Genomic DNA, 23,773 nt, shown 5'->3' on the forward strand with positions numbered 1-23,773 from the left:
TTTAAGATCTCTCACATCGAAAAAGAGGGGCCATTTGGAGGTCTGACAACCAGAAACTCTTTGAATGCATTCGACATAAAAATTTACAAGTGCTTCCTAACTCAGAGGTGCTTGCACTTGAATTTTTAACAAAAATTTCAACGCGTCTACAATAAAAGCATTTCTACAAGAAAATCTTTTGAGTGAAAGTGCTTTCCAAAGAAGCCATCCATAAGAAGCTTAGGTAATTTGAAACGTAGCCCCTTGATTCTTTTACACAAAGGGATGTCCCTCTATTTAAAATATTTTTATTAAAAAAAAAAAAACTGAAAATAAAGAATTAATCCAACAAATAAAATGGATCCAGGGAAGACGATTACAAACTGGGAAGACAATAACATACACAACTTACACTCTCATCTAAGACATTAACTTCAACTGAATTTGCTTGCTACACATACACAAAGTAAACAGAAACAAGTAGCCAGGTCCGCGAGCTTGAGACCCGTAGCAACCTATTTCATATACACGTAAAACCTTGAGCTAACGCGACAGGTACAAGAGTGACGAAAGATAAGCCCCCCAGAGGAAAGCAAATGAATGTGCAGAAGCATACTTGAGATCTCGGAAGCATAAGAAAACCCATAATGTAGGTTCCCTACTTGAGAACATATTTATGGGGTTACCTATGCTAGGAAGTAGCACACTAATGAACCATCTCATCTAACTTCTGCCTGTAAAGAGCCAAATTCTGCAACAAAATTCAAACAGCTAAAGCGTTACTTCGTTCCTTTTTGGATTAATAATTGTATAAACTGGAAATAAAGAGAAATGACGTTGACACTGATTATTCAATAATCGGTGTCTTTGCTCATATATATACTGAGAACTATAAATCAATGCCAATTTGAGATGATTAAGGTCTAATCAAAGCTGCGTATATGTATGTTACAGCCTTCCTTGACGGGAAGAAGTTGAATCTTTAAAGGGAAGAGCAGAATCCAGTTTCTATGACTTGGAAGCTCCCTTTCTTTCCTCACAAAGGGAAGCAAAGGGAAGAGCAGGCACATTGTTTTTCTCAGCCGAAGTACTAAGAATTTTTTCAAATTGCACCATCATAACTGGCTTTTATGCCTATGCTATAAAATTGAACTGCAGAAAGGTTGCAACTAATACGAGAGGTTGCTTACCTTAGTGTAGGCATAAACCCCAGCCTCAGCAGGTCCCGCGGGACTTCCCCTCCGGATGAATTTTCCCTCTTTGGAAATGTAAAGCATAGGAATTCCAGTTGATAGTTCCAGACTAATAACCTGCAAAAAATAATAAGACAACATCAGTCTTTCTTTTCTAGTTCTATAAAATGATTAGTCCCAAAAACCGGTGCATAGCTCGACCAAAATGATGTATCACCTCTTGAGAAGTCAGTTTGTCAAGATACATGATTATGGATCTCAGCGAATTCCCGTGCGCAGCAATCATAACATTCTTCCCAGCCAACAGTTGGGGTTCAATCTGCAGCGTAATATTTACGGAATCAGATATATAGAACGGCATATTGTCACTTGAGTTGAGACTTCAAAAATGATACAAAATCCTTATCGCAAATTGGATGCAATACAAACAGTTAAGAGGACAAAGAGGTACAAGTAAGCGCACGGTCATTCTTACTTGATCTTTGAAATAAGCAACAGCTCTTTGAGCACACATTTCCAAACTCTCGCCATTGGGAGGGGGAATGTCATAACTCCGACGCCACTCGTGAACTTGTTCCTTCCCATATCTGTCTGCTGTTTCCTGCTTATTAAGACCCTGTAATTCCCCATACCTACAAACGAGATCCATGTCATGCAAGTACAGGGAAAAATAGCAGATAAGAATAATAATTCAAAAATGCAGTGATGGAATGTTACATTCTTTCATTCAATCGCCAATCTGCTACGACAGGAATGGTTTGCTTTATTGTGTCTTCACTGAAAATCTGACTCCATGCCCTAGCCCGTTCACTCTCATTATGCATTATAACTGGGACCTGCAGGAAAACTGATATAAAAAGGCTGCCAAATGGATATAAAACCAGAAATTATCTGTGTCACGCAGTGGAACATATTTAGGCCAAAAGAGTAAAACCTGGAAAATAAAAGCAGTTAAATCAAATTTGAAAATGCAGCTCAAATTAATAGCGTAATATTTCTTTTTCTTTTTAGGGTACAGACGGATGTTTTGTCTGCGTACTCCTGCTTAAATATCACGAATGGTATAAAACCATTTCAATCATCTATGGACATCATTTCCCACTTTCCAGTGCCACTGCCATAAAGCCTCCAAATAGCCATTCAATTGGTTCCTACTGACACTCAACAAGATGTTTTGCTCCAAATTACCTTCTTACGACGGTGCTGTGTCATGGCAAGCATGGCAGTCATCTGGGCACGAATCAGTGCAGATGTATAGATCATGTCGACAGGTATGTTGCTGATTCTCTTGCCAGCTTCAATTGCCTCTTCTACACCCTTCTTGCTCAGAGGGACATCAACACAGCCTGTGAACAAGTTCTTTTCGTTCCACAAAGACTCGCCATGCCTAATCAAAATCAAAGCTGCTTCATCTGAAATGCAGGTGGAAACAACAGTTGGAAAATTTTACAAACAGAAATTTAAACTTCAAACTCATAAGGATACAGCATATCAATTGTATAAAAAATAAAATTCGACAACCCTTTTTTTTTTTTCTTCTAGGAAATTGAATTATATGACCGTGTTATTAAACAATCAACGACAAAGAATTAACATGGGTTCTTTACTATTCACCATTCAATCAATCAAAATAGAACGGTTAAAAACGCGTACTAGATTTTTTCCGAGAATCATTGGATTTGGTATGTGATGGGGATGAGACTATATCAATCACTGAAGCCTGGGAAGCCGAGGCTCGAATTACACTAAGGTTTCTCTGGGAAGAGCTGTAGCATCCTCTTTTTGACAGTCCAATATCAATCTCAAAACCCTTTGAAACGAATCTCACTGAGCTTTTCGCAAGCTCTTGATGCAGTCCGGAATTATTAACATGCCCAACAGAGTGAAGAGTCCCAATGCTTTGGTGAAATGCAGCAGCAGCAGCCATTCTGAAAATTCATAACATCCCAGGTGATGAGATCAGTACACAGATTATACAAAATCTTAAAGTACAAACAAATTATAAAAAAATTTAGGACAAAAGAACACTTTGTAGTCTTTATATGCTCAAAAAAAGGGATGCAAAGTGAATGAAAACATTGTAAACAAATGATGCAATCTATATCAGGGAATGGGGATTTGAACTCGGACCTCGGATGCAGAGTAAGAGCTTTTAACTCACTGAGCTACAAGCCCCTTGCAACGAAAACGTAGTTGAACTATTGTAACTTGTCATGCTTTATAAACAATGGCAAAAACCATTTTGTACACCAATATCAGATCATAAATGAATCGTTATAAAGTTATAGAGCTCAGAAAAATATGTTTATCCCATCATAATCAAGCCCATTTGACCGACACATGGAAAATTAATTAACAGAAAACAATTAGCACTGATTATATAACAATAATTTCAAATTACCAGAAACAGATGCAAATCCAATGCTCATGCTAAAACAACTAATTCCCAATGAAAATTAGAACAAAAAAACCCAGAAAAAATTGGTTTTCCCATATTTTCTCAAATATTCAAGCACATTCAAACCAAATCTAAAAAGTAAAAAAAAAAAAAAGGACAGACCTTTGCAGAGACTACGAGTATAAGAGAAAAACCAAGAAGCCAAAATCCGCAGATGGAAATGCAGAAGCAATCAAATTTGAAAACACAGAAAGTGTGGTGGGTGCCCTTTGAAAATTAGCTGGTTTTATAAATATGAAAAGGCGACGAAACCGAGGCAAACGGGGCGACAGAGTTTATTACGAGAGAGGTTGACGGAGAAGAAGATGGCTGATGAGTTGTTTGCTGAAAGAGAAAGCTAATGGCTACAACATGATATCAATGTCTGTCCATCTCTCATAACATTGACCTCCCAACAAGTTTCAGGAGGAGAGGAAAAGAAAGAAAACTGGTTTTTATTTACGCTAGCATCTAACGCATGTGTCAATTTATTTTACTCTCTTTTAATTTAATTATTATTATTTTCTGGATATTTTAATTTATATGAAAAACTAACTTAATTTACAGTAGTTTATAATTCTAAAAAAATAAAAAAAAAAGTGGCTAGTCACTCTTCCATATGGGATTGTTTTCTTTTGATTCTTTTAATAATTTTTCTTTATTTGATAGAATTGTTCATTTTAAAAGTTGTAAAAGAGAGAGGCACTTAGGGGCACTTAGATCTTGTTCCAAAAAATAACATAGCTATTAGGTTAAGTCCATAATATACCTACAAGCAAGATACATTAATTTTTGATACAGGTTGATTATAAAAAAGAATATATCGTATAAGTAGATAAATGCAATAACCTGTAATATATGTTGATTGTAAGGTACAAAAATATAATATACCAATAACCATAAGCATTACACATTAATCTCTGATACAAGTTGATAATAAAAATAATCTGTCATGTAGGTAGATAAAGACAATTAATCTGTGATATAGATTGAGTATAAAAACTAAAATTAAAATCTATGAATGAGGTTTAGAGTATGAAGGAGAAGAAGAAATAACAAAAAGAAAATAAAATAAGAAGAAATAAGTAAAGAGATAATTAGGAAGAGATCTAATTTCTATAGTAAATTTATCATTAAATAGATAATTTTGATAATAAAATAATTTTAAGTTCAAGAAATCGGACTTATTTTAATAAAAATGATTTATTCTTAATATTGGCAAAAAGTTTAACTTATATCCAAATTTTATTTTAATAGTATGAATGTTTCATCAAATATTTATATATATAGAGATGTATATAATTATTATATATAATAACATATAATCAATATTTATATTTATAGAAGAAATCGTCGCAGTTTGTCTTCGTCATTAAAAGCGTTGTAAAGCAACAGTGTATTGACAACGGGTTTGCCAAAGTTGGCAGCAGTCTGGTGGGCGTTTCTGCCTCTGACTATGTTCGGTAGGTTTGACTTCAACTCTTTTACTCTAATATTAGGACAAGTTTATTTTATTCATTTTATTTGGATGATAAAAGTTTTTTTTTTGGTCAATGGATGATAAAAGTTGATTACGTGGTTAATGAGAGGATAAGTAATGGGTAACTGCTAAATCCATATGCTAATGTATGTGTGTTTGTTCCTTTATTTTTGACTTGGATAAGAAGGTTTAGATAATAATTTGGGTAAAGAGTTAGTTGGAGGAGGTAAGGATCAATGGATTTTACAAGTTAACTAACAAGTTTATAGCTAGATTTTGTAGATACATTGGCGTATTATTTCAACATTAACAAACCTATGTGGGTTTTTGATTATCGTTTAGTTTAATGATCCTAAATACCTTTGCAATGTAGATTCTAACTGAGTTAAGAGATCAAATATTATAAACGACATACTAAATTGACTATATATAAAATAAAAGACTGGTAGATTGTTGTACTTGACAACACGTTCTTTGTAGAACGACCAATTTGGGTTGGCCTCATCACCCACTAGAGGGTTTAATTTTCATGTGGGCATACTTAAAAGGGCCAGATTGTAAATGAGCTAAGTCTGTTTTATTCATTTATAAGACAAGAAGGACCTTCGAAGGGGCAATAATATAGCCCCCTAATTAAGTATTTTGCTAAAATTACACCAAACAAAGAAAACTTTTAAGCCACTTAGTATTACGGTTTAGTGATATTTTTCTTTACTTGTAAATAAAATGTCTTAAGTTCAATTTTCACTAAAGACGAATTTGAACTATATTATTACTAGTTCATTGTGAGTTTTATCTCACTTCATGTCTTTTAATGTAGATAATATCGTTTGTTAAATAAAAATAAAATTAAAAAAAGTCACCAAAGTTATACAACCTACCTCCAATACTAATACTACCAACCCCACACACGCCACCTTCCATTTTGGTGGCTTTTTGACAGAACACGTGCTTGTGCTGTTCGTGCACAGCTTAGGCATTGATGCGTACCAAATACATGCAACCATGTGACACCTAACTCCTCCCTGTGCATTCACATTTCACATATTTTAATATTCATCGTTTTCAGATTTTGCCACGTGGAGAATCAACGATAAAGGAAAGGGATGGTGTGCGATAAGAATATTCTGGCATGTAAGTCTCTGATGATAATGGAATATGCGTCTCTGCAACGTGTTGGTTTACGAAAGGTTATAATTTATTGGACGGTCCCGAATAAAGCTTCGAGCTTGTGAATGTGATGTGGTCCTCAACGCGAGGATTGTCTGTCCCTCCCACCTCGGTGCCCTTTCGTACTTTTCTATTTTGTATGGTTATGGTTAAATCACATCAATATTTTATATTTTTTTTATAAAGATAATAAGATAAAAATGAATAGTAATATAAAATGTTGACATGGCTTAACCGTGACCACACAAACAGAAGGACACGAAAATGTATTGGAAGTGGGAGGGTAGACAATCCTTGTCCCTGATTTAGGTGACTTTGACTTCAAATTATGCACTTGTGTTAGGCTTAGTTGCCTTTTGCATTATAACACTTTTTTTTTCATCTAAAGTTGAATTCTTCTGTTATTTAATACTACAATGTAGTGATATTTTTCTCCACTTGTAAGTGAGAGATTTTAAGTTCGATTTTCGTCAAAAACGAATTTAAACAATATTATTGCTTGCTCATTGTGAGGCTAAGTCCACTCTCTCTTCCTTAGTATAAACTAGCATATACACACAAAGTGTGTGAGAAATTTTTTTTTTTTTTTGTTTTTGAAATAGAAGGAGAGAGGAAGGGAGTGATAGAGAATGTGGGAGTGAGAAGTTTTTATTATTTTATTATTTTTAACTTTTTTATAATTAGAGATATATTAGGATTACATGTTGATAAGACTTTGAAAAAAAAAAATAGCAAAATTTGGTTGTGTGAAATTACCTTTATGCCCTATATTTCTTATTCATGTTCTGTTTTAATTATAGGGTTAAACTGGTAATAAGATTTTGGTTGACAATGAGTGTTTTATTAATTAGTAGAGATAATATGGTTTGTTAAAAAAAAAAAATCGAATTCTTACAATAAATAAACTATAATCTCCTCCAAATAATATCGTTTGTCTCTAAGGGCTTTTTTTGTAACTTTCTTTTTTTTTTCCTATAAAAAAACCTCTAATCTCCTCCAAATTAAGAGAAATGCAGGTGCTACGGGAAGAAAGCACGTAAATTTTTAATAAAATTATGACACACTTATTCTAATAAAAGTACTTACAATTATTAGCAATAGTGCTATCTAGATAAGTATTTTCATGCTAAGAGTAATCAAGAATAAGAATTGGATAATTTCATGTAGTGTTCTTGTCTTCCCTTTTTGACCTTCTTGTTTACTGCCCAATTGATTTAGGCGTCAAATGGTTATACATTTTAGAATGAAAACCAAATTGCCTTACATGACACGAAACACCACGTGATGGTGTATCCGTATCATGTAGTTATTATTGTCTTTTGCATCAATATCTAATATTTAATGTAAGGGTATATAACTATGGAGTTGAAAATCAAAGTATGCAACGAACAAACAGAATATAAAACTCCATTAAATTGAAACCAAGATAACAATTGCTGAGACGACTACATAACTCGAATACACTACATTGTGAGTAATGCAAATGCAAGATCCCAATGCCAATACCAATGCAAGATCCCAATGCTAGTACCAATGAAAGATTCGAATGCCAGTACCAGTGCAAAATTCCAATGATAGCACCAGTGCAAGATTCCAATGACAACACCAGGGCAAGATTCGAATATCAATACCAATGCAAAATTGCAAGATTCCAATGACAGCACCAGGGCAAGATTCGAATATCAATACCAATGCAAAATTCCGATGACAGCACCAGTGCAAGATTCCAATGACAGCACCAGTGCAAGATTCGAATACCAGTACCAATGCAAAATTCCGATGACAGCACCAATGCAAGATTCCAATGTCAATGCTAGTGTGAACTTCCCCAATACCAATTGCGAGCTTCCGAACAATAGAAAAATGCAATTCACTACATATGCAACGTCACTCAAGTGGTCACTAGTACTAGCACTTGAATGACCATTGCAGTGGGCAACGACATGCTTTCCAATACATGCCAAACAAAAACCTTCTCAAGTCAAAGTCACCCATATGGACCTTAAAAACAACCAAATCAACCAATATTTCTTTCTTTTTACTTTTCCTTCCTTTTTTTTTTCATTTTTTCTCTCGCTCTCTTCTTTCTTTGTCATTTCTCTCTCTCTTTTTTTTAGCTCTAACAATTGCATGCAGAACCCGTGAGATTGCTAGGGATGCAGATCAAACTCTAGAGTACGGGACAAGAACGAAGAACAATGAATAACGAACAATGACAACTTTCTTTTTTGGACTACAATGAACAACGACAATTTTCACGATGAATCTAAACTGGAACAATCAAACAGCAGAAGACGACAACAAACTGATACGGGACAAGAGCTGATTAAATCTCAAAGGATCAAACATGCTCTAATACAAAGTTGAAAATTAAAGTGCACAATGAACAAACGGAATATAAAACTTCATGAATTGGAACCAAGAGAACACTACAGATCGACGAGGCGGCTATATAACTAGGAAAGACTGCAACTTGTTATTTAATAGAGTTATAAATTACCATATATAGAGAAAAGTAACCTAACACGAATAGGCAAGGAAACAAAACCCTAATACTAACAGGCTTGACCCAAAAAATGAAACATTAAAATAAACCTAAATGCTAATATTTTTCAACATGTAGTCCAATTATCTTAGATAAAATTAAGAGTTATTTTATTAACACCCTGTAATTTATTGAATACACCTCACAATTAAATTTCCCTCAATAATTCTATCTTTACCCTTCTTTTTGTTAAACCTAGCCCATAAATTAAATTTCCCTCAATTTCTTGAAGAGGAATGCTAAGTGGACTCTTGGAAAGTGGGATCCCCATGGACACTTTATCACCTCACAGTTTAACGTCAATTCATGTGCTAATATTTTGAGGTGGCAAAGAGTTTATGGAGAGTCTCATTTTGCGAAATTCCCTTTAGCAGTTTTATTTCTTGAACCCTTAGCATTTTTTTTCTTGAAACCAAGGTTATAAAAGATGCTAAGTGCTAGTCGAATGGCAAGCTGGGGCTTAGCGCCTAGGCGGCTAGGTAGGGGCCCATGCGGACTAGGCGGATTACGCAGATTTAAGTAAATTTATTACATATTGTATAAATAAGTGCCTATTTATACTTAAAACACACATAATTATATTGGGATACCTAAATTGTAAAATAAAATGACATAAATTATAATATTATAAAGCATATAATGAGTGTTCATCCAAGTATGCAAGTTTCTTACATCTTATTGAAAAATTAAAATGCAAAATGAAAGTTATTGATTGATAAGCTTCAACTCGAGTTGGTTTAGAATGCAAGGATGTATCTATTTAAGTGAGAGTCGAGACCTAGGCGTGTGCCTAGGCAGGTTAGGCAGACGCTTAAGCAGATCTAGGCGCACTTTCTTAATTTTCAAATGCCTAGGGACTAATCAGGCCGGTGGCTAACCGCCTAGCGCTAGACGGAGAGGTTTTTGTGTGTTTTTGATATGGAGGAAGCCTTTCATTGTGTGTTACGGGGGAGTCCATGGTACTTCAGATAGGCTCTTGTGGTTTTCGCTGAAGTTCATAAAAATGCAATTCCAGTAAATGTCCCATTGTGTAAGCAAGAGTTTTGGATTCGTGTTCATGACCGACCCTTATCTTCGATGACTAGGGCTATGTGGAAGGAGATTGGTAAGGTTTTGGAGCAGCTTGTAGTGGTGGAGAGTCGAGATAGGTTGTGTTTAGGGGAATTTATGTGTATTTGAGTAGGTGTGTGTAATATCCCACATCGCCCATGGAAGTGGATCCTGTAAGCCTTCCCATCCCTACCTAGTACGAGGCATTTTGAGAGCTCATTGGCTTTGGGTTCTGTAGGAACTCCAAAGTTAAACGAGTTTAGGCTAGAGTAATTCCAGGATGGGTGACCCTCTAGGAAGTTGCTCGTGAGTTCCCAGAAACAAAACCATGAGGGCGTGGTCGGGGCCCAAAGCGAACAATATCGTGCTATGGTGGAGTTGAGCCCGGGATGTGGTAGGGGCCCGGGCCAGGATGTGACAATTTGGTATCCCACATCGCCCAGGAGAGTGGATCCTGTAAGCCTTATATGTATATTCTCATCCCTGCCTAGCACGAGGCCTTTTGGGAACTCACTAGCTTCGGGTTCCATTAGAACTCCAAAGTTAAGCGAGTAGCACGCGAGAGCAATCCCATGATTGGTGACTTACTGGGAAGTTAAGCGAGTAGCCCAAAACGGACAATATTGTGCTATGGTTGAGTTGAGCCTGGGATGTGGTGGAGGCTCGGGCCGGGATGTGACAATTTGGTATCAGAGCTTAACCCTGGCCACGTGTGTGCCGACGAGGACGTCGGGCCCCTAAGGGGGTGGATTGTAATATCCCGCATTACCCAGGGGAATGGATCCTGTAAACCTTATATGTATATTCTCACCTACCTAGCACGAGGCATTTTGGAAACTTACTGGCTTTGGGTTCCATTGGAACTCTGAAGTTAAGCGAGTAGCGCGCGAGAGCAATCCCATGATGGGTGACCCACTGGGAAGTTCTCGTGTGAGTTCCCAGAAACAAAACCCTGAGGGCGTGGTTGGGGCTTAAAATGGACAATATTGTGCTACGGTGGAGTCGAGCCCGGGATGTGGTAGAGGCCGGGGCCAGGATGTGACGAAGCTTCTACACATGGGCTTGCTGTTCCACCTGATTCCGTAGGAATGAGGGGATTTAGTTGATGTTCTTGTACAATATGAGCGATTACCTATGTATTGTTATTTGTGTGGGCTGCTAGATCATTGTGGGGCGGAGTGCGGGTGTTATAAGGGGGAGAAGATTCATGAAGTATCATCACCGTATGACGTCTGGTTGCAAGCTGGGAAGCCTTTGCTGGGATGTGGTGGTGGAAAAAAGGCGGTGAAGGATCCCGCTAAGGAACAATAGAGTATGTAAGCCCCGGAGTTGGAAGTAGATGAGAACTTGAGGGTGGTTGCGACCAATGGTATAGATATCAGGGAGGACAGTGGTGGGGGTACTGGAGGCGGAGGTCTCGGTTCACTCAATTTGGATGAGGAGAATTATGGGGGCGGTGTTACGCGCGGGGGAGGGGGGTGTGGGGAAGATTGATTGCGATAGATTTCAAGGAAATTACCATCCTAGGATTTGGTTAATCCCTTGATGTCCACTATGAGGGGATTTAGTTGATGTTCTTGTACAATATGAGCGATTACCTATGTATTGTTATCTGTGTGGGCTGCTAGATCATTGTGGGGCGGAGTGCGGGTGTTATAAGGGGGAGAAGACTCATGAAGTATCATCACCGTATGATGTCTGGTTGCAAGCTGGGAAGCCTTTGCTGGGGTGTGGTGGTGGAAATAAGGTGGTGAAGGTTCCCGTTAAGGAACAATGGAGTATGTAAGCCCCGAAGTTGGAAGTAAATGAGAACTTGAGGGTGGTTACGACCAATGGTATGGATATCGGGGAGGACAGTGGTGGGGGTGCTGGAGGTAGAGGTCTCGGTTCACTCAATTTGGATGAGGAAAATTATGGGGGCGGTGTTACGCGCGGGGGAGGGGGGTGTGGGGAAGATTGATTGCAATAGATTTCAAGGGAATTACCATCCTAGGATTTGGCTAATCCCTTGATGTCTACTATCGTGGTGATTCAGGAGATTGAGATGGAAACTAATTTAAAGGTGGATGCGTCGAAAATTGGGAGTTCAAAGTTGGGTGTTTTGAGTCGGGGGCCTATAATCTTTTTTTTTTTGGGGGGGGGGGGAGGGGTTGTCTTTCTATTGGACCCGAGTATTTGTGCTTCCCTTCTATTGGGCCTTCATCTCCAATTGGGTCTGATCTTTTTGGGCTTTGGCCTTTCATTGTTAGGCGTGATGAGGTTAAGGGACGCAACATGCGAGAGGCTTATAAGTTGATAAAGGGCCCAAGGAAGAAACAATTATTAGTTATGCGTGCTACTGCCATTCCTGGTTTGGCTCTAAGGGGTGAGCAGGTGGAGTACCTGATGAAAACCGGTGGGAATAGAGGGAGAGAAGTTGACAGCCTAGCTAGAGAGGATGACTTATCTTCCTTGAAAAAGGTTTGCTCTAGTCTATCAGTGGGTGTTGCTATGGAGTTGCCGGAAGCAATGAATATTTTAAGTTAGAATTGTAGGGGATTAGGGAAGTCCTCTGCAAACTGCAGTTCAAACACTATTGGATATTATCCAACGGCAACGTCCTCAAGTGGTGTTTTTTGTGTGAAACGAAAAGTGATAAAAGAAAGATGGAATGTGTGAAGCGTAATATTGGTTTTGAGTTTGCGTTTAGTGTGGCGACTTATGGGCGGTCATTGAGCTTGTGTTTGTTTTGAAGGGAGGTGGAGGTCATGGTTTTTTCCTATTTCCTTTCTCAAATTGATGCCCAAGTTTCCTTCCATGATCACGTTGTATGGCGATTTACAGGATTTTACGGTTGTCCGGTAACATCAAAGCAGTACATGTCTTGTGCTTTGTTGGAAAGTTTGCGTGGTAGTTGTAACCTGGCTTTGTGTTGGGGATTTCAATGAGGTTCTACGATAGGAAGAATGGTTTGGGGGTAACCTGCGAAGGGAAAAGACAGATGGCTATTTTTAGAGATGCAGCGAACTCAGTTCAGTTATTTGATCTTGGATTTGTTGGGGAGGAATATACTTGGGGACAGAACAGTGAAAACAATGTGAAATGCCGCTTGGATCGTGGTTTCGCCACGCAGGAATGGCATGATATTTACCCCTACTCTTGGGGGGGGGTTCACTTGAATCTAAATCAGACCATCTACTGGTTCTCGTGGAGGTTCGTGTCTCCAACCTGGTTGCACCGAGGGAACCTAAAATTTTTGCTTTGAGGAAATGTGGTTGCACAAGGAGGGATGTGAACATGTGGTCGATGAGGGTTGGAACAGTGAGTTTCAAGGGGTTAAATTATTCCAATTATGTTCCAAGATTAAGGCTACTAGGGTGGCACTTATGGATTAGGATTGGTGTACATTTGAGAATATAAAGAAGGAAATTGGCAAGATGAGGGATAAATTAGGGGTGCTGTTCACGCAACTTTATACGGGGGTGACCATTGCACAAAGGAAGAATTTGATGGAAAGTTTGGAGGGTTTGCTTTCTCAAAAGGAAACATATTGGCGAAAATAGTCACGGGTGATGTGGTTGAGGGAAAAAGATAGGAATTAGAAGTGGTTTCATTGTAAGGCTTCAGATAGAAGCCGAAAAAAATGCTATAAAGGGTCTGCGAGATGATGCATGAGTGTGGCAGGAGTCGGCGCAGGGCATTGAGAGGACAATACTTCAGTATTTTTGCCATATTTTCACTTCCTAAAGGGTGCTTCCAAATGCACTGGGGGAGGTTACTGGGAATGTTGCCCTGAGGGTTACTAATAAGATGAACGACACTTTGTAAAGTCCTATTAGGGATGAGGAAGTGAAGGGTGCTTTGTTTCAAATGCACCTATCCAAATTGCTAGATCCTGATGGGATGTCCCATTTGTTCTATCAAAATATTGGCATGTTGTTGGTAGTGATGTGGTGGATGTTGTGCGTTCTTTCTTTGAGTCATGGTGTCGATTGCAGGAAGTGTGCTTTACACACGTGGTATTGATTATGGAAGTGAAAGAGCCCCAAGATATGTCTTATTTATGTTTGATCAGTCTATGTAATGTTCTTTACAAGATTTGTACTAAGGTGTTGACGAACCGTTTGAAGCTTATTTTAACTACTTTGATTTCTCCATTCCAAAGTGCTTTTGTTCCAAGACGTTTGATATTAGACAACTCTTTGTTGGTGGCGGAGGTAGGTCATTTCCTTCATAATAAGCAGAATGGACATGATGGCTATTGTGTGTGGAGGGATCCATTATCACCTCATCTCTTTCTATTGTGTGTGGAGGGATTATCTACCCTTATCTCATAGAAAGAGTGCGAAGGGATTTTCATGAGGTGCAAATGGCGGAGTCGGCTCCGAGGCTACATCACTTGTTATTTGCAAATGATAGCTTCTTCTTCGCTTGGGCTATGTTGGAGGATTGTGGAGTCGTGCAGAAGGTGTTGGATGTGTACTCTCAAGCATTTAAGCAAGCTAAAAGTTTCCATAGGAGTAGTCAAGTCAAATGTTCCAGAGACTTTACAAGTTCAACTAGCATCTTTCTTAGGAGTACAAAAGGTGGAGTGACATGATATATACTTGGGGCTGCCAACGTTCATTGAAAAAAATAAGAAACAAACATTTTTGTTCATTAAAGAACGAGTGAATCGGCAACTCAAAGGGTGGAAAGGCAAATTGTTGAGTAGTGCGGGTAAGGAGTTACTTATCAAAGTGGTAACTCAGGCTTTGCCAGTATATGCCATGCAAAGTTTCTTATTGCCTAAAACATTTTGTGAAGAGCTCTAACAACCAATGGCAAAGTTTTGGTGGAGTAGTGATATTAAAACTCGAAAAATTCATTGGATGTCATGGGAGAAAATGTGTCGTCCAAAGAGTGAGTGAGGTATAGGCTTTCAAGACCTTTATGCTTTTAATCTGTCTTTTCTTGCAAAAAGGATGATGGCTTGTCAGTAATTCGGAGTCTCTGGTGAGTAAGGTGTTAAGGGCAAAGTACTTTCATGATGGAAACTTTTGGAGTAATGTTGCTCTTCCTACGATGTCTTATGCTTGGAAGAGCATTGTGTAATCATGTAGAGTATTGGAGCTCGGGTCGCGGTGGGATATTGGTAATGGAGAAACTGTTCATGTTTGGAAGGATAAATTGATTCCTAGACCGTCTACTTTCAAAATCTATACTTCGACGCCACTGATGCTCTTGGACTTACAAGTGAAGGACCTAATTTTAGCTGATGGGATGCGCTGGGATGTGGCGCTGCTGTAACAATTATTTTTGGAGGACGAGGTGAGCTTCATTTATTCAATTCCACTTAGCTTTCGAAGGCCGCCGGACATGTTAATGTGACATTATGGTAAGAAGGGCGTTTTCTCGGTTAAGAGCATATATCAAGTTGCAAGACAGATGATTGCTCATTCACATACTGTTGCTTCTTCATCCTCTGATAATGGTGGCGCCTATCGTGGTCTTTGGCAGGCCATTTGGAAGCTGTGGATGCCAAAAATTTGTGTAATGATATCCTCTCCACAAGGAGGTATTTGTCAACCAAAGGTGTTAGGCTCGATGTATCTTGCCCACGGTGCAATGCAGTCCCCGAGTAAGCACAACATGTACTTTAGGATTGTCATTTTGCTCGTGCAGTCTGTTTTGCTGCACTATTGGGGTTAGGAGGGATAGGGACCTTGGATGTTACATTGAAAGAGTGGATGTTCCAAACTTGGGAGGCTAAGAAGGTGGAGTTTTATGTGGTTCTAATGGTGATTTGAGCTTTATGGAAGGGTCGGAATGATGTGGAATGACGACAGTCTGATCTGTTGGAGGTGGTTTAACGCACGACTAGCTGGCTCAATGAGTTCCGGAAGGCTAACCATTCACCCAGTTAAGTGAGAGAATCCGTGCCATTGCGTTAGGCAGCGCCAAGTGATGGACTGGTTTAAATTGAATGTGGATGAAGCAGTGAAGGTATAGGAAAGAATAGTGGGAGCATGATGGGTGGTTCGAGGGGTGGGTGGTTTGTTTAGGGTCGCGGTGGTGAGGCATTTTTAGACTGCTTCGGTCAAATAGGTGAAGCTCCTTGCTGTTTTGGTTGGGTTACAGTTGACGAAATTCCTTGGCGTCATGCATGTTGTAGTGGGAATCTAACTCCATGGAAGCGATGGCATGTTGCAAGGCGAGCGGGGGAGATCTTTCCAGCCTTGGTTTTATAGCCATGGATATCCAAGAGTTGATGTCTCAGTTTCAGGAGTGTAGGGTTTCGTATATTCCTCGTAGTTGTAATGGAGTATCTCATTGTTTAGCTAAGTCCAGTTTAATTAGTGCGGACTCAAAAGTATGGTTCGAAGAACCCCCAGATTTCCTTAGGGCTATACTCAACCATGATTTAGCCCATTGAGGGTGTTTCCAATAAAATATCGTATTTCCTTAAAAAAAAAAATTTGGTTACATTTTGTTCATTGTATTTATATTAAACATACATTTATATATTAAAAAGGATGAGCATACTAGTATACCACAAAATTAATTGAATTGATACATAACCATATATCAAATATTAAGAATGAATAATAAATTGCATGTACGAAAAAGTTAAAAATAAAAAAAAATCAAAAACTTAAATATTATATGAATTTCCGATTTATGTTCCGAAATTTCCGAGATTACTTAGATTCCAAAATTTCTAAATATGACAAAAATTTCGAATTTGAAAATTTTGATTCAATCCGTCCGATTTTGAAATTTTGGTACGAAAATTGGAAACATCGTTTCTGATCCTTTTGAAACACACCTCTAGTCTAAATCCGTAGATAATGATAATTAATGGCCTACATGACATCAATATGATGTTCGTAACATATGGTCATCGAGTGCCGTTTAACATAATAGTGGTTAACTTGATGGAATAAAGTGTTAGCTTAGAAAGGGTAGGGACCAAACGTTTACATGCCCTAAATCACAAGGGTGCAAAATGTAACTTCAAATTCACATCTCTCTTGCTTAATATCTCCTTGAGCCCTTCACTTCTCACTCGACAGTCGACACACACATGAAAGCTTTTTGAGTCAATCACAGATGCAGCATACCAAGTCGCTCACACATTATCTTCTGGACGATGAACCGCTCATCGACGTCAACCTTAACCTCGACGAACCACTAATAGATCATCTTCTGAATGATGAACCGCTCAGACCTCATGCCTGAGCACGCATTTGCTCGCACAACTTGGTTAGACGATCAAGCACTTGTTCATACGACCGCTGTACACAATCGAGAAGATTTCGGATCAATGCCTGCATCCGAAGTTGGTCCTTGATGCTGATAAGTTGATATGAGACATCAGGGAGCTTCAAATTGTACTCTCCTTTACCAGAAATTTGTAGTCCGAAGATTTGCTTCATGATTTTACCTAGCTTATAAGATTAATTCATCTTTTCTTATTTTTAAACGCGATATTATTTCGATTGGCTCATTGTTCCATGCGTATGGTGCAAGACGCCACACGATGATAAATTTGTATAACCTCTAATTTTTCCAAGAAATTTTCTATGCGATGCGATGTGTATTAAAACGACATTGAATTACATTGAGAAAATCAATTTAATCAATTATTAATATATATAACAGAATCCATATTATCCAGTCCAGAAGAGACCATGAAATATAATTTAAGGAGTACAGCAAATAAATCAAGAAATCACTAGGTGTCGAGATAACAAGGCGTCAAACAACAGCAAACATTAGCAGCGTGAACCAAGCAAGGTTTGCAAAGTAGACACAAACTAGGAACACAAACCGACACCTACACGTCGAGCTCCTGCAGTTCCTTCAAAATCTGGGTGCAACCAGACAAGGCCTCGGTCCTCATGAACCCCATTGCATTGGCAAAACGGGTGTATGAAGCAATGCCATTGTAGCCGGTGAGGATAACCCGTGCACGCTCACGCCCAGGGGAAACTGTTGCACAGTCCTTCTGAGGGCTGCTAACAAGGACTGCATCACAGAACTGGTCCAAATGGTCCTCTGCGACCGGGATCTTATAGCAACCTGCTGAGTCGGTTGTCCCTTCTTTGGTGTACACGAGTGCCATGCTGCTTTTGTCTCTGCATTCCAGTCTAACCTTGGCACCTATAATTAACATCACCAAATAAAACTTGTTAAGAGGAAATCTCCAATCCAATCGAAAGTTCGATATAGTTTCTAATATTTCCTTCCAAATTGTCAGTTTAAAGAATCAACAGGATAAACACAACCAAACCCTGAACTAGTAAACCAAAACGGTTGGCAAATCGTCAAAACCTACGCCAAACATGAACATACGATTCAATAACTATCAAATCACCAAAGTTTTCCTAACAAACCGATGTCACGAGCGACATTAGTTTTAGAAATCAATGCAGCAAAGAGTTGATGTACATATGATCAACGAATCATTACAGACAATGTTTAGCTTTCTCAAATCGTACGATACTCTACTCCCCAAATGTCTAGACCTACAACAATTCTAATTCTTGAAACAAAATCCCCACACCGAAATCTTGTCAAAACATGATCATAAACTAGAATCAACAACCATTGAGCAAACAAAACTCTTCCTAACTATTTATTCCGAAAACGATGTCACGAACGAATGACATAAACCGTATGTTAGAATGCATCCATTCAAAGTTGACCTAGATGTGAACAAAATAAAACCCTGCAGATAAGATGTCCTTAATTTTCAATCAAAGATCCAAGATGGGTTCTTTATTTGTGCATTGATCGTATATTATTATATAAAGTCAATGTCACCATCTATCAATCTAACGTCAAATATTCTTTGGCATGCACTAGCACACACAGATAAGAAAATAATAAACACAACAAACCCCAAAAGCATCATCATTTGACCATACAGTCCACCTAATTCAAACTTCAAACCCAGTCAGATCTGAGATTTAAAAAACCAAATCTTGCAACTAAATTTACAAACAAAAGACACAACATTTCCAGATCTATCAAATGAGATCCAAATTCCAAAAACCCAAATTTCTAAAAGCAAAACTAGAGCTAAAAACAAAATCGGAGATCAAAATTGTTACCGGCAATGTAGGTGATGGCTTTGGTCTCGTACCCAGCGCGGCAAGTGTCGCAGTAGACCTTTCCCTCCACCGTGAACGGGGTCTTCATGGGACGGGTAGCGGCGGCCAGAGCCGGCAGCACGCACAGAGCAATTAGCAGAACCAATTTCGCCATTGAAGCCCTTTTCAGTCTTTTCACTTCGTTCTAGCAGAGAAATTTGAGAGAGAAGAAGATTGAAGAAACGAAATGCAGAGGAGCGAGATATAAGAAGAGAGAGAGAGAGAGAGAGAGTGATGATGCCGGTGGGGAAAAAGTTTGAGTAATAAGCGGAAAAATTGATTGCCCAAACCGCGTAAACGCGGCTTTCGCCTACCCGCTTAGGGCGGTGCACCGTTATGTAAGCGAATTAATGGATGCCACGTGGTGAGGTGTGGGTTTTCGGTCATTGCGGTTGGGTAAGGTTGGGGGATTTGTGGGAGGGTGCAAGGGGATATTGTGGGAACGGGTGCACAGGAAAGAACGTTGGAGGGGGCGCTTGCGATTGAGTGCAGCTGGCGATGCCGGTGCTCACATGGGAGCTCTACAGCTACGGGAAACTTGTGAAAGCAATCAACTGAATCAAGTGCTGGCGATTTGACCAAAAACAAAAATAAAGTGGTGGCGACGACGTAAACCTACGCCGTTCCGGCTGTACTCTGTGGTGTATTTTATTATTATTTGGGTTGACTACAATTTATATCCTCCATATTTGTAGTAATTTTTTCATTAATACTATACTTGATGATCCATACGGTCCATAACAAAGCAAGAAATGTAGCACCATGTGAAGGAAAAAAAGTCAAGTGTCACCCACTTGCACAACCACTACAATAATTGCAGCTTTTTGTAAACAAGTTTTGTAAGATGTTGTAGACTTTCTGTGAGGGTATTTTGTAAACTATCAAAGCCATTTGTGTGCAAATGGAGGCTTTCCTCCAAACATACAAAACACCTCAATCTCCACAGACAAACACAAGCATACAGAGCAACCTCCAGCTTTCTACCCTTCGTGCAAACATCCTTTGTAAACTTGTATTTCATCCTTTATATATCAATAAAAGAGAGTAAGTTTTCATTCTTTCTTTAGTGTGTTAGTTTGATTAGACTTCATGTCCAAAACAAAGAAACACTATTATTGTTATATTATTAACTTGCTAAACTAATGATCATACTTTGTTCGAGCACTCTGTTATAGTTGAATGCTTGCTATACAAATAACTGGACATTAACCAGGGTACCTCTGAGTTCAGCCTTTATGGTTTTTTACTTGCATTGTGAGTGACCATCATCCTGAAACATGTCTAGTTTCATGTGCAAGGTTTCTTGTCTAATTGTTAGAATGGTCATTTGGCTATTTAAACGATCTGCTTTGAATTTGGCATTAGAGCTAAGTTTAGCATTTTAATAGTATGCTTATAATAGTATAGTACCTTTGATAAGCTCATATTTATATATATTTTACATCAAATTCACTTGTCTTTTCTTAGTTAGTTCCTTATATTTTTGAGCTATTTACTTTGTTTTTGTGTTTTGTAGGATCTGTCAAGCAAAGAAAAGAAAAATAGCACAAGTGAGATTTTAAGTAACAAATTCGCCAAAACTGCCTGTGTAGATCAGCTGACTTTGGAAGCAAGTTGCGAACAGCTCAGAATGAATTAGAGAATGAGCCTTATATGCTTGGAAAGCTACAGATGTCTATTTTCTGGAACATTTCACGAATTGCTAATGTCGTTTTTTTAGAAGAAGTTATGGCCATTTTAACACTAAAAGGTTCACAAGAGACTTAGCAGTTTGTAACTGCAATGAAAGCAATAAACCCAATAAATCTAGCAGCCAAAATTGATGCAGCCAAGAACAAGCCAGCTGACACTTATTCAAATATCAGAGGAAATGGAATTAAAGATGAGGATTAAGTGGGAGTAATTGGCATAAAGGTTATCCAAAGAGTTACAATTGTTTAACATTTCCTCTCACATATTGTCATCACTAAATGGCTGTTAGTGGGGTGAGTTACGGAGAAGAAACTGGGGCAGCAAGTAAGAACAAAAAGGTTGCAGGTTGCAGTGGCAAAGGGGAGAAAAAAAAAATGGAAAAGTGCAGCTAACGAAAATGGGAGGGAAGAAAGCTAGGCAGTAAGAAGTTGGACGAGGAAGAGGGAAGCAATAAAGGAAGGAGGAAATCTTGGCATTCTCTTCTTTCGGTTCTATCTTCTCAAACTCATGTCTTTTTTTTTTTTGGTTTAATCTGAGACTTATGTGTAACTAAATTTTTAGTACTTAGGGGCTGTTTTGAAGCCCCGAATATGATTACAAGTTTGTTACAACATTTCGTTGAATTACTTTTATGAATGGATGAAAATTGGTTCATTACTTATGTCAGTGATGAATTCTTTATGTATTTTCTACGGATGCATACTTATTAAGCATATCTAGGATTCTAATGCTATGAATATGTGTGTGCTTGCCCTTGTCGAATGAGGACCTACATATGTTCTAGAGTAGTACTTGTTAATAGGGCTGGATTTGGTTCAAAACGGTTTGATTTTTTACCAAAACCAAAATCGAACCGAAATTTCCATTCGGTTCATTTTTTTTTCGATTTCAGTTTTTTTGGGGTTTTTTTTTTTTTCCCCAAAAAATGATGTAAATGGAAGGAACCTACCTATCAACCTCCCAGTTCTCATATATCAAAGAATTGAGAGCCTCAAAATCCTGAATATATTCAAGTAATTCAACTACTTATGATCAAGCATATCAAATTCAAATTTTCAAAACTTAAGCAATTACAGAAACATATATTCTTCAAGGAAATGTACATCGCTAGGATTCAAAATTCTAAAACTTTAAAATTTGCATAATCATGAAATAATTCAACAAATTAACTGATCGATGCAGATCGAAACACAAACAAAGCAAATGGTTTCGTCTAAATGCCATAATCGGACTCCAATATTGCATGCCTAGTGCCCACATTCAAATTCAAAGTCAAGTCCACAATAGATCTAGAAAATTACAAAACATATTCAAAGAAAAATACAAACTTTTCCACCTTAAATTACATAAATTTCAAATGGGCAACCATAAAATTAAAAACTCATAAACTGAAAAATAAATAAAACCCACAACCTTTGCTGTAGCGATATCGCCGTGATCGTCACAAGCTCTTACAATTCCTCTTTTCGTCGGGTCTTTTCCAGGAAAACTGTTTTGGAAACAGGTGGATATATCTGAAGCAACCAAGAAGTACTTTCATGAATCTTCTTACCCTCTAATGGTAAAACTTGAAGGAAAGAGAGAGAGAGAGAGAGAGACTGAGGAAGTATAGAGGAAGAAAGCAGCGGAGGGGAGAGAGAGAGTATTTGAGAAAGTGAAAACTGAAATGGGAATGATGGCTAGGGTTTGTTAACTTTAGAAATTTTATAAAACATTAAAGATTAGAATACCTATAAATGAATTACTGGTACAATTATAGCAACAAAGCCTACAGTCAAGTTGGCTTGAAGCAACTATTCTTTCCCTCTAGGTCAGGGGTTCAAACCCTGACTGCAACATGTTTTTGAGTATTTATATATGATTTTTTTTTTCGGTTCAGTTTTTGGACCTCAAAAATTGAAACCGAACTGGCCAAATTCGGTTCGGTTCAATTTTTTTTTGGTTTGGTGATAAGCTCATATTTATATAAATTTTATATCAAATTCACTTGTCTTTTCTTTGTTAGTTCCTTATATTTTTGAGCTATTTACTTTGTTTTTGTGTTTTGTAGGATTTGTCAAGCAAAAAAAAGAAAAACAGCACAAGTGAAATTTTAAGTAACAAATTCGTCAAAACTGCCTGTGCAGGTCAGTTGACTTTGGAAGCAAGTTACGGAAAGCTCAGAATGAATTAGAGAATGAGCCTTATATGCTTGGAAAGCTACGGATGTCTATTTTCTGGAGCATTCGCGGATTGTTAATATTATTTTTCTAGAAGAAGTTATGGCCATTTTAACACTGAAAGATTCCCAAGAGGCTGAGAAGTTTGTAACTGACAAGAAAGCATTGAAAGCAATAAATCCAATAAAACTAACAGCCAAAACTGATGCAGCCAAGAACAAGCCAGTTAACACCTATTCAAATATCAGAGGAAATGGAAAATTAAGTGAGAGTAATGGGCATAAAGGCTGCCCAAAGAGTTACAATTGTTTTAGCATTTCCTCTCATTTATTGTCATCACTAAATGGCTGTTAGTGGGGTGAGTTATGGAGAAAAAACTGTGGCAGCAGAAAAGAAGAAAAGGGCTGCAGGTTGCAGCAGGAAAGAGGGGGAAAAAGGTGGAAAAAAAGATAGAAAAAAAGGAAGGAAAGCAAGGAAAAAAGGCAAGGCTGCTGCGTTAGGGAAGGAAGAAAAGGAAGGAGGAAATCTTGGCATTCTCTTCTTTCGGTTTTATCTTCTCAAACTCATGTCTTTCTTTTGGTTTAATTTGAGAATTATGTGTAACTAATTTTTAGTAGTTAGGGGCTGTTTTGAAGCCCCAAATATGATTGCAATTTTGTTATGACATTTTGTTTGAATTACTTTTATGAATGGATGAAAATTGGTTCACTACTTGTCTCATTGATGAATTCTTTATATGTTTTCTATGGATGCATACTTAGTAAGCATATCTAGGATTCTAATGCTATGAATATGTGTGTGCCTACTCTTGTCAAATAAGGACCTACATATGTTCTAGAGTAGTACTTGTTAATTGCGATTAACATGTGAATCAATTTCTAGGATAAGTAAGAGAACGCTAGTACTTACGATGCCTTGTGATGACTCAAACTCTTTTCGTTCTTAATGATTT

General features: G+C 38.1%; 2 protein-coding genes across 4 annotated transcripts; both read right to left on the reverse strand.

The window, feature by feature from the left end:
- Positions 1 to 250: 250 nt before the first annotated feature.
- Positions 251 to 4,154, reverse strand: LOC137713566 (2,3-bisphosphoglycerate-dependent phosphoglycerate mutase 1-like). 3 transcript variants are annotated; one of them, XM_068452881.2, is made up of 8 exons: positions 3,733 to 4,154; positions 2,826 to 3,100; positions 2,361 to 2,584; positions 1,890 to 2,008; positions 1,648 to 1,804; positions 1,390 to 1,491; positions 1,170 to 1,289; positions 251 to 730 (listed from the first exon to the last, which is right to left on the reverse strand). In XM_068452881.2, the coding sequence occupies exons 2-8, from the start codon at positions 3,097 to 3,099 to the stop codon at positions 686 to 688; spliced, it is 1,041 nt and encodes a 346-aa protein (XP_068308982.2). In that variant the 5' UTR covers position 3,100; positions 3,733 to 4,154; the 3' UTR covers positions 251 to 685. The 3 variants fall into 3 exon arrangements, with proteins under 3 accessions (XP_068308982.2, XP_068308989.2, XP_088542860.1); XM_068452888.2 differs by having other exon boundaries at positions 3,913 to 4,089; XM_088686734.1 differs by lacking the exon at positions 3,733 to 4,154 and adding an exon at positions 3,303 to 3,423.
- Positions 4,155 to 17,445: 13,291 nt separating this feature from the next.
- LOC137747471 (pollen-specific protein C13) lies at positions 17,446 to 19,614 on the reverse strand. Its single transcript, XM_068487588.2, has 2 exons — positions 18,932 to 19,614; positions 17,446 to 17,978 (listed from the first exon to the last, which is right to left on the reverse strand). Exons 1-2 carry the CDS (start codon positions 19,083 to 19,085, stop codon positions 17,653 to 17,655), a joined length of 480 nt encoding a protein of 159 aa, XP_068343689.2. The 5' UTR covers positions 19,086 to 19,614; the 3' UTR covers positions 17,446 to 17,652.
- Positions 19,615 to 23,773: the final 4,159 nt, after the last annotated feature.

Source organism: Pyrus communis, chromosome 15 (assembly GCF_041283825.1).
Source record: "Pyrus communis isolate YQ-2024b chromosome 15, ASM4128382v1, whole genome shotgun sequence".
In the NCBI taxonomy this organism is placed as follows: domain Eukaryota; kingdom Viridiplantae; phylum Streptophyta; class Magnoliopsida; order Rosales; family Rosaceae; genus Pyrus; species Pyrus communis.